Consider the following 12,460-nt stretch of genomic DNA (forward strand, 5'->3'; position numbering starts at 1 on the left):
CCACTTGCTCCATGCACCTGGCAGAACACTTCTACTTGGTGCTCCGGATGACACTGTAATTAAGACCCTTGGAATAGGACCCCATCCCCTCACGAGGGACTATAATCCGCCTAATCGGTTCAACTGTCAGTCAGTCTTCTCATCCTTGTAGGGATGCGTATCCAGGACATAAATCCTATCAACCCAAACCCTGCTTTGAGGAGAAGTAGGAAAGTAAACAGAGACTGTCAAGTGCCCCATTTTAGCGCCATGGCGATGCACACGTGAGTGACTTACTGATGACACGCAAGAAAGAAATCCAGAAATACTTAAAAATGGAAAATTAGGTTTCTTTTACAGCATCTATAAAGAGATTAATTCAATAAAGATGATTTTGGAATTTATATGAAATTTATTAATATTCTAATAGCATAAAAAAAAGAATTACAAAGATGTATTTACATTGTTTTAAATTGTGACACTCAATCCCATAGCTTGTTTACATGTCAGGTGCATCCATAGTCTCATATCTATAATCTGCTTTGACATAGGGGTAGCCGGCTATTATTAGATATTGTTGAGTCTCTCCATTAAGCCGTCTACATCAGTCCAGGCGGCACAGATTAACCAGTCATTGTTTTGCTGGAGCAGATAAGGGGGCTAAATGACATAACAGCCAATGTGGTGAAAAGAAAGTAAACACAACTTCAAACAAATCTTTTTTTAAATAATCTGTCAAATATCAATCCGATGCCCAAAGCTTTAAGATCATTGTGAGAGAAGAGCGCCACATTGGAAACTGATATGGAGTGTGCACGTTGGTGAAGTGGACTCAGCTCAAGATGCCTCCTCTCATGTGTCCAGAGTCACTCAGTCCGTGCTCTATGAGTTTAATGTCTTCCAAGTCGTCTTTGATGACGCTGATCAAATGACTCAAACCATCCTGCTGCTGCTTCAGGTGCTGAAAGTGTGAGACAGGCAAACAGTGGTTCAGTTACACACAAAAAAAGGTCTCAATCAAGACATCCAAAGCAGTGCATCCAGAAGTTTGAACCTGGTTTCAAAATTTTTGGGATTACAATTTTGGCCTGAATCTAAGGACTCAGGCATTTTGTCCTAACAGAACGAACGCTTGACTGGATGTCATTTGTACAAGCCCTGACAAAAAGGATAATATTCGACATACTTGGAGGATAGTGCTGGGATTAGTCTAAGGACGATGCCAATAACTACAAAGCACATGTGTGAAAATGTAGATAAAATACTGCATGCTGATTCTCACTTGTTTAATCTCTCTAAGAAGATCTGCATCAACGTTGTAGCGCTCTTCTGATCTCACAGCTCCAAAGTGGTTCTGCATCCGGATTTGGGACATTAGTTCATTCAATCGACCCTGGATGAGATAAAATGACACAAATAAAACATACAACAAAGGGCGTTTGTCTTTAATATAGTAGTAGTTTGAGCTCTAGTTGTGGCTAAGAACAAATGGCAACAAAGAAAAAACAATTAAAAACTTTATGCTAAATTAATAAAGTACTCCTTGAGCAAAGCATGGCTGTTTCAAATCAACAGTGAAGCCGTTAACCTTTATTCCAAGTCCCTTCATTCTGCGTAATGCATAAAAAATACAACCTTCATCCAGTGTGAACTAGCTGCTGCAGTTTAGACACACTTGCCTTGAACTGTGTGGGGGCATTGAGTTCAGACTGAATGGTGTCCAGCTGCACCCTCAGATGCTCCTCGTCGACTTGGATAGCATAACCACTTTTCCGCTGAATCTCCTGTTTGATCAGCACCTTCCAGAAAAACATGGCAAAGATATTTATGACAGGGCCAGGACATTCAAATCCAATTAAGATACAGATGGGTGGCTATCATCACAGTTCACCTGTCCTGGAAAACATAACTAGAAGCCTTCACGGATTTTTACCCAATGACGTATAGACCTTCAAAGAGATGGAATATGTGACAGTGCAGCTTTGTGACATTTACAAACAGGCACCTTTTACATTACCGTAGACTGCTTTATAAGCCAAGACTGTCCCAGTGAGCTATTGCACATGTGTACTTTAGGTTTCCATGTCACCAAAAATCTCATTTTCACTTGACTTTTATTAAATCATGACTGTTTAAGCCGTAAAATCATCAGTATCATGCAATCTCAAGCCTGCACTCGCTCAGACTTCGTCTCATCTCTCAAATGGCCATTAGGAAAATAAGGCAGCTACCTGCAACACTCTGTGGGAGAGATCCATCAGCTTCCTCTTGTACTGAGCAATCTTGGCCACAGTTGTCGCCTGGTTCTTCTGCAGTTCACTGATGTCACTGGAGATAATCTGCAAGTGAATGAAAACAGGAAGGACAACGGCTGTTAGCACATCTAAAATGTTCAATTTTCAATTGAAACAAGATGAAAACTGTCCGTGCTGCTACACTGGTTACATTTTGCGATTTTGTGCTGATTCATGTTGAGATAAGAAAGAGTTCCACGTGTCGTTCCCTAGCTCATAGCTGTCATGCTGCATTTCATGATCATATTACTTTGCATGCCCACATCTAACATTACTGTAAACATCATGACATCCAGAGAAATCCCATGGAGGAAATAAACAGAGCAGAAAAACAAACAAAAAACTTTAAATAAACCAAAATTACTTTGGTATTTCTAAGGTTTAAAGCTACTCCCACCAACGTTTCTTGCAGCTGTATTTGTAACAGAAAATCCAGATGAAAACAAGTTGTTGGCAGCGAGTGTCAACTGGACATCTGTGCTCCGTCCTTGACACCACAAAAAAAATCTGCTTCAGAATTCCTTTGTTGATAATCAGTCTTTGACTTTCGCTAAACTAAAAAGAACAAGAACAGTGATGTTTTCACCCACATCCACTCTGGTCTGGTGCTGTTTAGTCATCTGTTCCTGGATCTGCAATCTGCGGAGCAGCTCCTTAAAACCAACCATGGGCACTGGTATTAACCTGGGGGAAATTTTTTTTGAAAAGTTACTCCTGGCACCAAATGTTGAGGGGCAGCTTTTAAATGTGTTTTTGTTAACTGCGATGAAAAGGGAACTGCTAAGGCCGAATTGTGTGTAACACGATGTATCGACAAATTGAATCATTCCTTCAGCATTCTTAAACCTGCCTGTATGACGAGTCTTATACTTTTCACCAACTTACTTCTCTGGGTCAGGGTTGTCCACCTTAGCCTGCTCCCAAATGATGGGATCCACTCCTGGTGAGGGGACACAAACGATCTTAGCTACCATTCAAAACACTTATATCGACGCACTGAAACAAAACATGCACACTCACCCGCAGGAGCGTTTTGCAGCAGCTGTTTGAGCTGCGTTGGTGACAGCTCGGTGCGTGTGACCGACATGGCCACTCCAATCTGTGTGAGCTGGGCCTTAACGTTGGCCTGCTCCAGATAGCCGAACAGGGTGCTAGCTGGAATTCTTTTGGAGGTGCCATTAGGAGAGCGCTCCACCACATAAATGATTACCTCCGTCCTGATAGACAGACGGCACACAACAAAGAGCCCACATGTGATTAGGATGAGGACTGGTGGTTAAAAATCCACACTGTCTGCTCTTGAAGAGGAGGAAGCCATGTTTGTATGACAAGTTGTAGAAACTTACTGGTCATTGGGCAAGGATTTTACACCCTCTACATTGACAGTTAGTGTCAGGTTGCTACCAAGGACCTTGTGGAGGGTCTCAACCAGGTGTTGCTGCTGAGCTCGAACGTCAGCTTCCTTTTTATTGAGAACCAGGACCACCAAACCATCCTCGTCCTTACTTATTGGGACGCAACTATATCCCACTGCCTGGGAAACCAAAGGACAGATTTGAACTGTTTAATATGAATTTGAAAAAAAAAAATTAAACGTACGAAGGAACAATCAGAACCAAACTATCCGCCGTTACCTTGAACCTGCAGAAGGGGTTCTCCTGGTTAAACTCCACAGGTGGGTTGTTGTTGCTGTGGTAGCCCTTCCCTGTGCCCCAGTATGCCTGCAGTTGGTTCCATTTGGCAAGTATGGAGTCACGCTCATCTCCCAATAAGGTGGGGGCTGACAGAGCGGTGACCTGCTGGTAAAGCTGGGTAGACTGAGCCTGACCTTGCTGCTGGGCCTGCTGGCCGAACAAGCCTGCTGGACAGGGGAAGGGGTGGTAAAAGCACAGGTCAGAATGTTTACTTGTGGACTTGTGGTTTATTGGTAAATAAATAAAGAAATCTAATTTTCTGCTGCTCATTAGTGGATTGTTGGAGGAAAAAATTGAAATACTTGTTGACAGACTCTGCATTCAAAGAAAGGTCATGACAGCTTGTAAAGCTGAAGATTAAGTGTGAACCTGCTGTATTTCTGAATGAATGAATCCGCTTTAATGTTCTGGAAAAGCTGCCTTGTATCAGTCATAATTTCCCAAACTACTTGTTTAAACTCACTATCGTTTGAAATAGGAACTCTCACCTTGCTGCTGCGTTGGCTGGATATTAAAACCTCCAAACCCACCAAGGCCAGTTGTTCCTAATCCAGTTCCAAATCCTGATGTTCCAGCAGTGGCACCAGTCCCAAGCCCAGAGGAGAACCCAAACCCTTTGTTCTGCGTGTTACCAAACAGGCTTCCTAAAAGAGAGCAATGCGCCGACACAGTGAGGAATTAAAAACTGTGACAAAGATTCATATCAGGTTTCAATTGTTTAGAACACAGGCTGTCAGCTTTGCAGGAATTAAAGAACAGTCCCATGTTTTGGTAGAGTGGGTGAGACATCTTGTGGTAGGAACAATACTGCACATAAAGCCCGATTTATGCCCTACGGAACCGGACGAAATTCGTCTGTCCGGTCCATACGTTGCTCCCGGAGCTTCTGTTTATGCCTCCGTCCGTATTGCGCACGTCCGTAAGAAATCCTCTAGAGGGCGGTATTATATATTGAGTCATTGTCGGCCGCGGGTTTGAGAAACATGGCGTCAATTGAGGAAGTTGCAGTCATACAAATGTATATACCCCCTGACCATCTCACAAATCCTCTCCTCCATTACCTGGCATTTTTAAATCTTAAAATGTTTTAATCTTCTACTCTTCGTTCTTCTTCTTCCTCCATAACTTCCGGAGCCAACACGCTCCTGACTCTCTACTGCCCCCACGAATTCCTCTGGTATTGCTCCGTTTCGCCCGGAGCTCACCGGATTGCTAAACTCTTGACCTACGGACAAACTGACGGATGAAACGACCCCCGGAACCGGGTGAAAGCGTCCGTTTCCGTAGTTAACGTAGGGCATAAATGGGCCTTATGTCTTCATGCCAGCCTTTCTGAACATGCAGCCAGGAAAAAGGGAAGAAGATTCAGCGGTTTATTGAAAAACGTGCAAATGCAGTACGCAAGGCAAGAGCGCATTTCTTCCTATTCTAACAAGCTTGAAATCCAATATTTGTTATGGTCACCCCATTTTCTTCAACACAGCCTGATCCCTCTATTAGACAAGCTTCCCTGTAATTGATGCGAGGAGTTTTCAGAAATAGTTCTCCAGGCTTCTGGTTGCCACTGATTTTCAGTCAAATATATGTGTCATTTGGCATACCTCAGCCTTTTCTCCCACGTTTCCCTTATTCGAGAATGACTTTCAGACCCTTTCTGATGACATGTCAGTGAGCTGTAGACGGATCAACTGAAGGACTCTTAGGTTATGTGTCAGGTCTTTGCTGGATATTTACCCCATTTATTCACGACATCACTTCCAGAAACTGTTCATCTACTGTAGGTAGTTTTTTTTTTTTTTTTTAAGGCCAGACACTTCTTTTGTCCTCCACTTGCCAGTTTCCTCTATTTTTAAGGACACACTGCACAACAGGGCCAAGATATGCCAAGTTTTCAGTACAAGGACTAGACTTGAGCAATTTATACTGACTTTCAAGTTTTAAATTCCGTCCCATTTATACTGCCCATGCCAATTTTCATGCCTATATTACCAACCAAATAATAACATCACTTAATTGTTCGACCAAGTTGAGATTGACAACTTGAAATTTCAAGTGGCTGGGGCAATTTTCTTGTCATGCGACTCATGCTTGTATCACCAAATGCACGATTATGTGACTTATCTGCTCCACTATACAGCGTCAAATCACAACAAATGTCATCTCAAGGCTGATCCAATTCTATTCAAGCCAATTTGCTGTAATACAATCATAATGCAATCAAGTCAAATGAATTAAAAATCTAAATTAGTCCAAGTCATACAATGCATTGCTAATTAAAAAAAACAACAAAGTTGCCTATCTAAGGAAGCCAAAAGACAGCATTGAAACTCTGGTATTTTTTTGCCTTGTCAGCGTAATCATTTTGACTGGTGCGACAGCCGCAACCAGAGCCTTCAGCAGACAGTTTGGTTATTGCTGCAGGATCTTCATTTTGAAACTGACCAAATAAAAAGAAGTGATAATATTTTAAGTGATACCGCCACTTTTATCCCCCTGAGGAGTACCCATTTCTGCTCTGGGGTGCGACAAAATCAGAACCGATATTTAATCACTGCTCTACATAATCTGGATTCCCAAAAACTCTACACTGCCTTGTAATGTAACTCACCTGTGGTGTTGGAGGGTGTAGCAAAACTGAAAGTGGACCCTGGTGCAGCAGCAGCAGTTGTTGTAGTTGTCCCAAAGCCACCAAATGTGCCTGGAGAACAAAGCGAGTGAGGGCAAATGCAATAAAATGGGTGACACGATACGGGATGAAAGAACAAACAAATTGCAACACAGGTTACCTGACATAGCGCAGAAGCATTATCATGACAAACTTTTAAGATTACTGAAAAAGGAAATTAGCTTCTGCCTTTGACAGAGCATGGATCTGCTAACATACATCTAAGTGAAAATGTACAAACTTTCCAAAGCAATCAAGTGAGGTGAATACATAATTCAATACTTTGTCACTTCATGCAAATGGAAACGATAACACTTTAGACGTTTTAAGAATCACCAGATGAGTTAAAAAAAAAATAAAAAAAAACTGTGCACCACATGGAAGTCACAAGATGGATGAAAAAAATATATGTTTTTACAGACACAGAATGTACTTAATCACAAAGGTCATCTACCTGTGCTAGCCAGGCTATTACCAAAATTGAAAACAGTGCCAGTGGTGGTTGCTGTACCAAGGCACCCCACATTAAAGCTGGCTGCTGCTGGGTTGGCATTTAAACCAAACCCCCCAAAACTAAACCCACCAGCCGTGGTGCTTCCAGCTCCTAGCCCCCCAAATCCTGCAGCCAAAGCGGGCAGGCAGCGAGAAAGAGAGAGTGACATGAAGGAGTTAAATGACAATGCCAGACCTAGCATGGACTCAATTGTAAGACAGTCTTCAAGTGGCTAAAAAGAGGCTGGTGTAGAAACCCCCCCCAAAACAACTACAATACAAATGCTTATATGCTTTAAACGTACACGTGCATCTTACCAGTGTTGGCGGAGCCAAAACTAAATCCTGTGGCCGGTGCAGCAGCAGTGGTGGTGGCTGTCCCAAAACCAGGGGCTGTAAGAGCTATGAAGACAAAGCAGAAACCAAACAAGTAATTGGCATGCAGATGTGAACACAAAATGACAAGAGTCCTGAAAAAAAAAAAAAAGCCAACATAGTAAGAGCAGATAACAAAACAGTAATATTCAATGTCTTTATATCGTTTACATTCACATGGCAACATCAAATATTGATAATGTAACTTCACACAGTTGTTTTTTCCTCTGATAATACATTTATAACGATTACAGGCCATTTACTCAATGTGTGTCACATTAACACAGTATTGTTGCTTTCCTCATTGCATTAAGATGACCCCTTACCTTAAACATTAGTGTTCTACTATGCTCAATCTCAAACCAACCAATCTGTAATCTTACCTCAACTACAGAGGACATTGTTAAGCAAAACACTGAGGGAAAGAAAGGCAGAGATAGATAAATGACTTTGTCACACGAGGTTGGCCGCATTTAGATCAGTATCATCAAGTGTGCAGGAGACACGTCCAGATGTTTCTCACGAGGATGCCCTCTTTGTGATTATTAGGCCGTACATCTGCTAAGACAACTCTTTTGTGAAACCATCTCTCGTATAAGAGCAAAGCACGCCGCTTGTTCAAAATAATTCTGTTGAAGCGGAAATCTCCCTTCTGTAAGTTCTTATTAAAAAAAAAAAAAAAAAAAAAAAAAAGCATTAAGAAAGAGACCGGAAGAATAAAATCAACAACAGCTTGCAGAAAAGTCTAAATCGGGGTTTAACTGGCTGGTGAGGATTCTCAAAATTGGATTGAGGATTCTCAAATGTTGGGTAGATTATATATATTATTTGCAAACCACTGCCTTTTGTGGTGTACATTTTACAATGAGTTCCACCTACACCTGAAGGGATGGTGGGGTCAAGGACTAGTGGCCTTCAAATGGGACACTGGGGGGGGGGGGGGGGGGGGTATGGATGGCTGAATGCCTGCTACTCCTTGATCGCCAAAAGTAAAAGGGGAACCTTATCCCTGCACAAAGGCAAAGGGCAAAAGGAATTGGGATAAACCCTTCCAATGTTCAGACGAACTCCTCACGTTGTGGATCAGTACAATGGACTTACTGCCGAATCCGGATGAGGCAGTGGTGGAGGTGGCGGCTGTAGGGTAGCCAAATGCTGACGATGCTGTTGTCTTGGCACCGAATGAACCAAAAGAAAACCCGGACGTGTCTTCAAAAGACAATAGAAAGCACTGTTAGTTCCGAGTCATGAAAGAAACGCTAATTTTTTTTTTTTTTTAGGATTTCAGGAACTGCAGGTTTTATCTGCGTTATAAGTGACGTTTATGTTTTTACAAGCATTAAACTTAAACCGATCTTGTGATTATTAGCCTGCTAGCTAAGGAGGCGCATCGTACGTTGCTACCGAGAAGCAGGGGCTTGTTTCTAAACCTATTTCAGTCATTATAAATAGCTGCGCCGTATCTGTCTAATCAGTAAACTAATTGCAAGCCTTAAAAGTAAAAAGTGTGCAGCTCTTGCCACTAACTTTGACGTTAACAGGAGGTTGACAACCGTACCTTAACAGCAGTTTGAGGCAAAACATAATCTGACCGTTCACGTCTACTTGTAACGTATACGCAACACAGCAACGTCTTTTTGACATAAATATATCTTTATCTATAGATAGATATAGATATGTGGCGTATATATTGTCCCAAATGTCAATATATAAAGCACTTACTTGCTGCTGGGTTACTCATGGCACCGCCAAAATTAAACGCCATGTTGACGACTGTCACCAATTCGTCTTCTTCGTTTATTATCTCTCTCTATTTCGGTTTTTTTTTATTGGCGGTTGGCAAACATCTTATAGAAGCATTACCGCCACCTACTGGTAAGGAGTGTGGATCACATGACAATATATACACCCATATCCACATATACACCCTTATATCTACTTGTGCCTACACTTTTACATAGTCCCTACTCATATAACCTCATTAACATACTTTATGTATACTAAATTCTATTATACAACCTACACTGTTTTAAATAATAAAAAATAACCTGATATCCTCTGTTTCCTGATTCTTTTTGCAATAAATCTACTATATCCAATTTCATTTTCATCCTACTAAGATTTCTAACTAAATTATTTCTCTGAGCCTGATAATTCCTACAATATATCATGACATGTTCAATTGTCTCATCTTCCCCACACTCACATTTCCCTGATTGATGTTTTCCTATCATATATAGGTTTTTATTTAATCCATTATGTCCAATTCTAAGTCTTGTTATAATTGTCTCTTATCTCCTACTTCTTTCTGTTCTTCTCATTTTCCCTATTTTCCTTTGTATTTTATACAACCAACGTCCTTTTCTTTCTTCCTCCCATAACTTTTGCCATCTTTCGTCCATTTTTTGTTTTATAATACCCTTTACCTCTTTTACACTCAGTCTTACATTAATATCAATCATTACTCGTTTTACACTCTGTTTAGCCATTCTATCTGCCATTTCATTTCCCTCAACTCCATAATGCGCTGGTACCCATATAAAATTTACTATAAGCCCCATAATATTAATTCTATATAGAGTTTGTTCTATTTCAATTAATACATCTGGTCTACTATCTGACTTACTATTTTGAATACTAAATACTGAAGAACTTGAATCTGAACATATAATTGATTTTAATGGTTTAACCTCTTCTATCCATTGAACTGCTAAAAGTACCGCAATCATTTCTCCAGTATATACTGATACTCCATCACTTACCCTTTTCCCCACTTTAATATTAAATTGCGGTACTATCAGACCTATCCCTATCCTATTATCTAAAGTTTTGGATGCATCAGTATATATATGTACATAATTATAGTATTGATTTATATGTTCCTGTACAATATATTTATTCATACTAAAATTATATCTATTCTTTTTGTCTAATAATGATAATACTACTTTGGCTTCAGGCATTATCCATGGTGGAACTGTATGTAATGGAATCGTTTGACTTATATCTCTTTTATCTAAATATTTTTCCCTAATTTTAGCGTTTACTATTGTTCTATAACTTTTAATTTTTTCTTTTTCCCACCCTGTTTCTAATACTTTTACAGTTGAATGATCTTTTTTCTGACCTTGTAATTTTGACCAGTAGTTTAAAGATAATTGTTCCCTTCTCATTTTTAGAGGCATTTCACCCATTTCCACCTGTAATGCTGCTATATGAGATGTTTTAAAGGCACCTGTACATATTCTTAAAGCCTGATATTGAATAGAATTTAACTTTTGTAGATTTGTATCTGCAGCTGAATTATACACCCATAATCCAACACTGACCTAATTAAACCTGTATAAATAGCTTTCAATGACCTTCTATCAGCCCCCCACTCAGTACCAACTAAACATCTCATTATATTCAAAACCTTCCTACATTTATCTATTCTTTTCTTAATGTGTACACCCCAAGTCATTCTTTCATCCAACCATAACCCAAGAAATTTGAATTGCTTAACTATTTCCGATTCCTGACCATATATTTTCAACTTAATTTCTCCATCAACTCTTTTCCTTGTAAAAAACATTATTTTAGTTTTTTCCACTGAAAACCTAAATCCCCATTTATATGACCAATTTTCCACCATTGAAATTGCTTCCTGTACCTTCTCTACAATAAATTTTAAATTACTTCCTCTTTTCCACATTGCTCCATCATCAGCAAAAAGTGAACAACCCATTCCACCTTCTGTTTCCTTAAACATATCATTGACTATCACAGAAAATAATAATGGACTTACTATGCTTCCTTGTGGTTTCCCATTTTCTATGTTAAAATTTTTAGAAAATTTCTTCCCTATTCTCACTTGTATTTTTCTTCCTTATAAAAATGTTTTAATCCATTTAAACATGCAACCATTTATACCCATTCTTCTAATTTTAACTAATAACCCTTCCCTCCACATCATATCATACGCTCTTTCAATATAAAAAAAATACTGCTACAACACTCTCTTTATTTACTTGAGCCTTCCTAATTTCATGCTCTAGACATATTACTGGATCCATTGTACTCCTCCCTTTTCTAAATCCACTTTGAAACTTTGATATGAGTCCTTTACTTTCTATATAATATAACAATCTTTCATTTATCATTCTCTCCATTATTTTACATATATTGGATGTTAAAGCTATTGGTCTATAATTTTCTGGTTTTGATTCATCTTTCCCTGGCTTTCTAATTGGTATAATCACAGCTTCTTTCCAAATTTTTGGTAATTCTCCCTCCTCCCAAATTCGATTATACAATTCCAATAAAATGTTTTTAGAAAATTCACTTAAATTACTTACCATTACATAACAAATTTGATCTTTCCCTGGTGCTGATAATTTATATTTTTTAAGTGCCCTATTTAATTCCATTATTGTAAATGACATATTCAATACATCATCCGATTCTACCATTTTTTCCAATAGCTCCTTATTTTCCAGAATTGTTTTTTCTCGCCCTTTTTTCCCTTCTACACTGATATTTTCAGAACTATGAATTTTAACAAACACTTTTGCTAACATCTCTGCCTTATCTTTGTCTGTCACTGCTGCCACTTCTCCATTATTTAATACTGGATATCCATTCACTCTTTTAATCCCTTTCATTCTTTTGATCATTGTCCATACCATAGATATTTCTGTCTCCCTCCCTATTGAGTTACAAAAACTCCTCCAATAATCTATTTTTGCATTTTTAATTCTTCGTTTATTTTCTTGCGCTAAGTTGTTGTCCAACAAAGCGGCGCATTACCGCCACCTCGTGCCCGAAACACAGAATGCTACTGCTGCGTGTATCAGAGATTGATAATACACATGTTCACAGCTTACAATTTAATAAGGGATCTTATTTTCTGATATTCTAAATTATCTAAATTTATGGTAGCTTTGTAAAAAGAGAGGTTAAGCTAGCTTTTCTTCCTATAG

The 12,460-nt window shown here is 39.3% G+C and overlaps 1 protein-coding gene across 6 annotated transcripts; it reads right to left on the minus strand.

The window, feature by feature from the left end:
* Positions 1-371: 371 nt before the first annotated feature.
* Positions 372-9,298, minus strand: nup54 (nucleoporin 54). 6 transcript variants are annotated; one of them, XM_075455841.1, is made up of 15 exons: positions 9,222-9,288; positions 8,601-8,708; positions 7,443-7,526; positions 7,087-7,251; positions 6,576-6,665; positions 4,456-4,611; positions 3,908-4,131; positions 3,620-3,807; positions 3,294-3,490; positions 3,159-3,213; positions 2,864-2,957; positions 2,211-2,318; positions 1,659-1,778; positions 1,262-1,372; positions 372-940 (listed from the first exon to the last, which is right to left on the minus strand). In XM_075455841.1, exons 1-15 carry the CDS (start codon positions 9,262-9,264, stop codon positions 812-814), a joined length of 1,872 nt encoding a protein of 623 aa, XP_075311956.1. In that variant the 5' UTR covers positions 9,265-9,288; the 3' UTR covers positions 372-811. The 6 variants fall into 6 exon arrangements, with proteins under 6 accessions (XP_075311956.1, XP_075311955.1, XP_075311957.1 ...); XM_075455840.1 differs by having other exon boundaries at positions 3,908-4,134; XM_075455842.1 differs by lacking the exon at positions 8,601-8,708 and having other exon boundaries at positions 3,908-4,134; positions 9,222-9,298.
* Positions 9,299-12,460: the final 3,162 nt, after the last annotated feature.

The sequence above is a fragment of the Odontesthes bonariensis genome, chromosome 22 (genome assembly GCF_027942865.1).
Source record: "Odontesthes bonariensis isolate fOdoBon6 chromosome 22, fOdoBon6.hap1, whole genome shotgun sequence".
Taxonomy (NCBI): Eukaryota; Metazoa; Chordata; class Actinopteri; order Atheriniformes; family Atherinopsidae; genus Odontesthes; species Odontesthes bonariensis.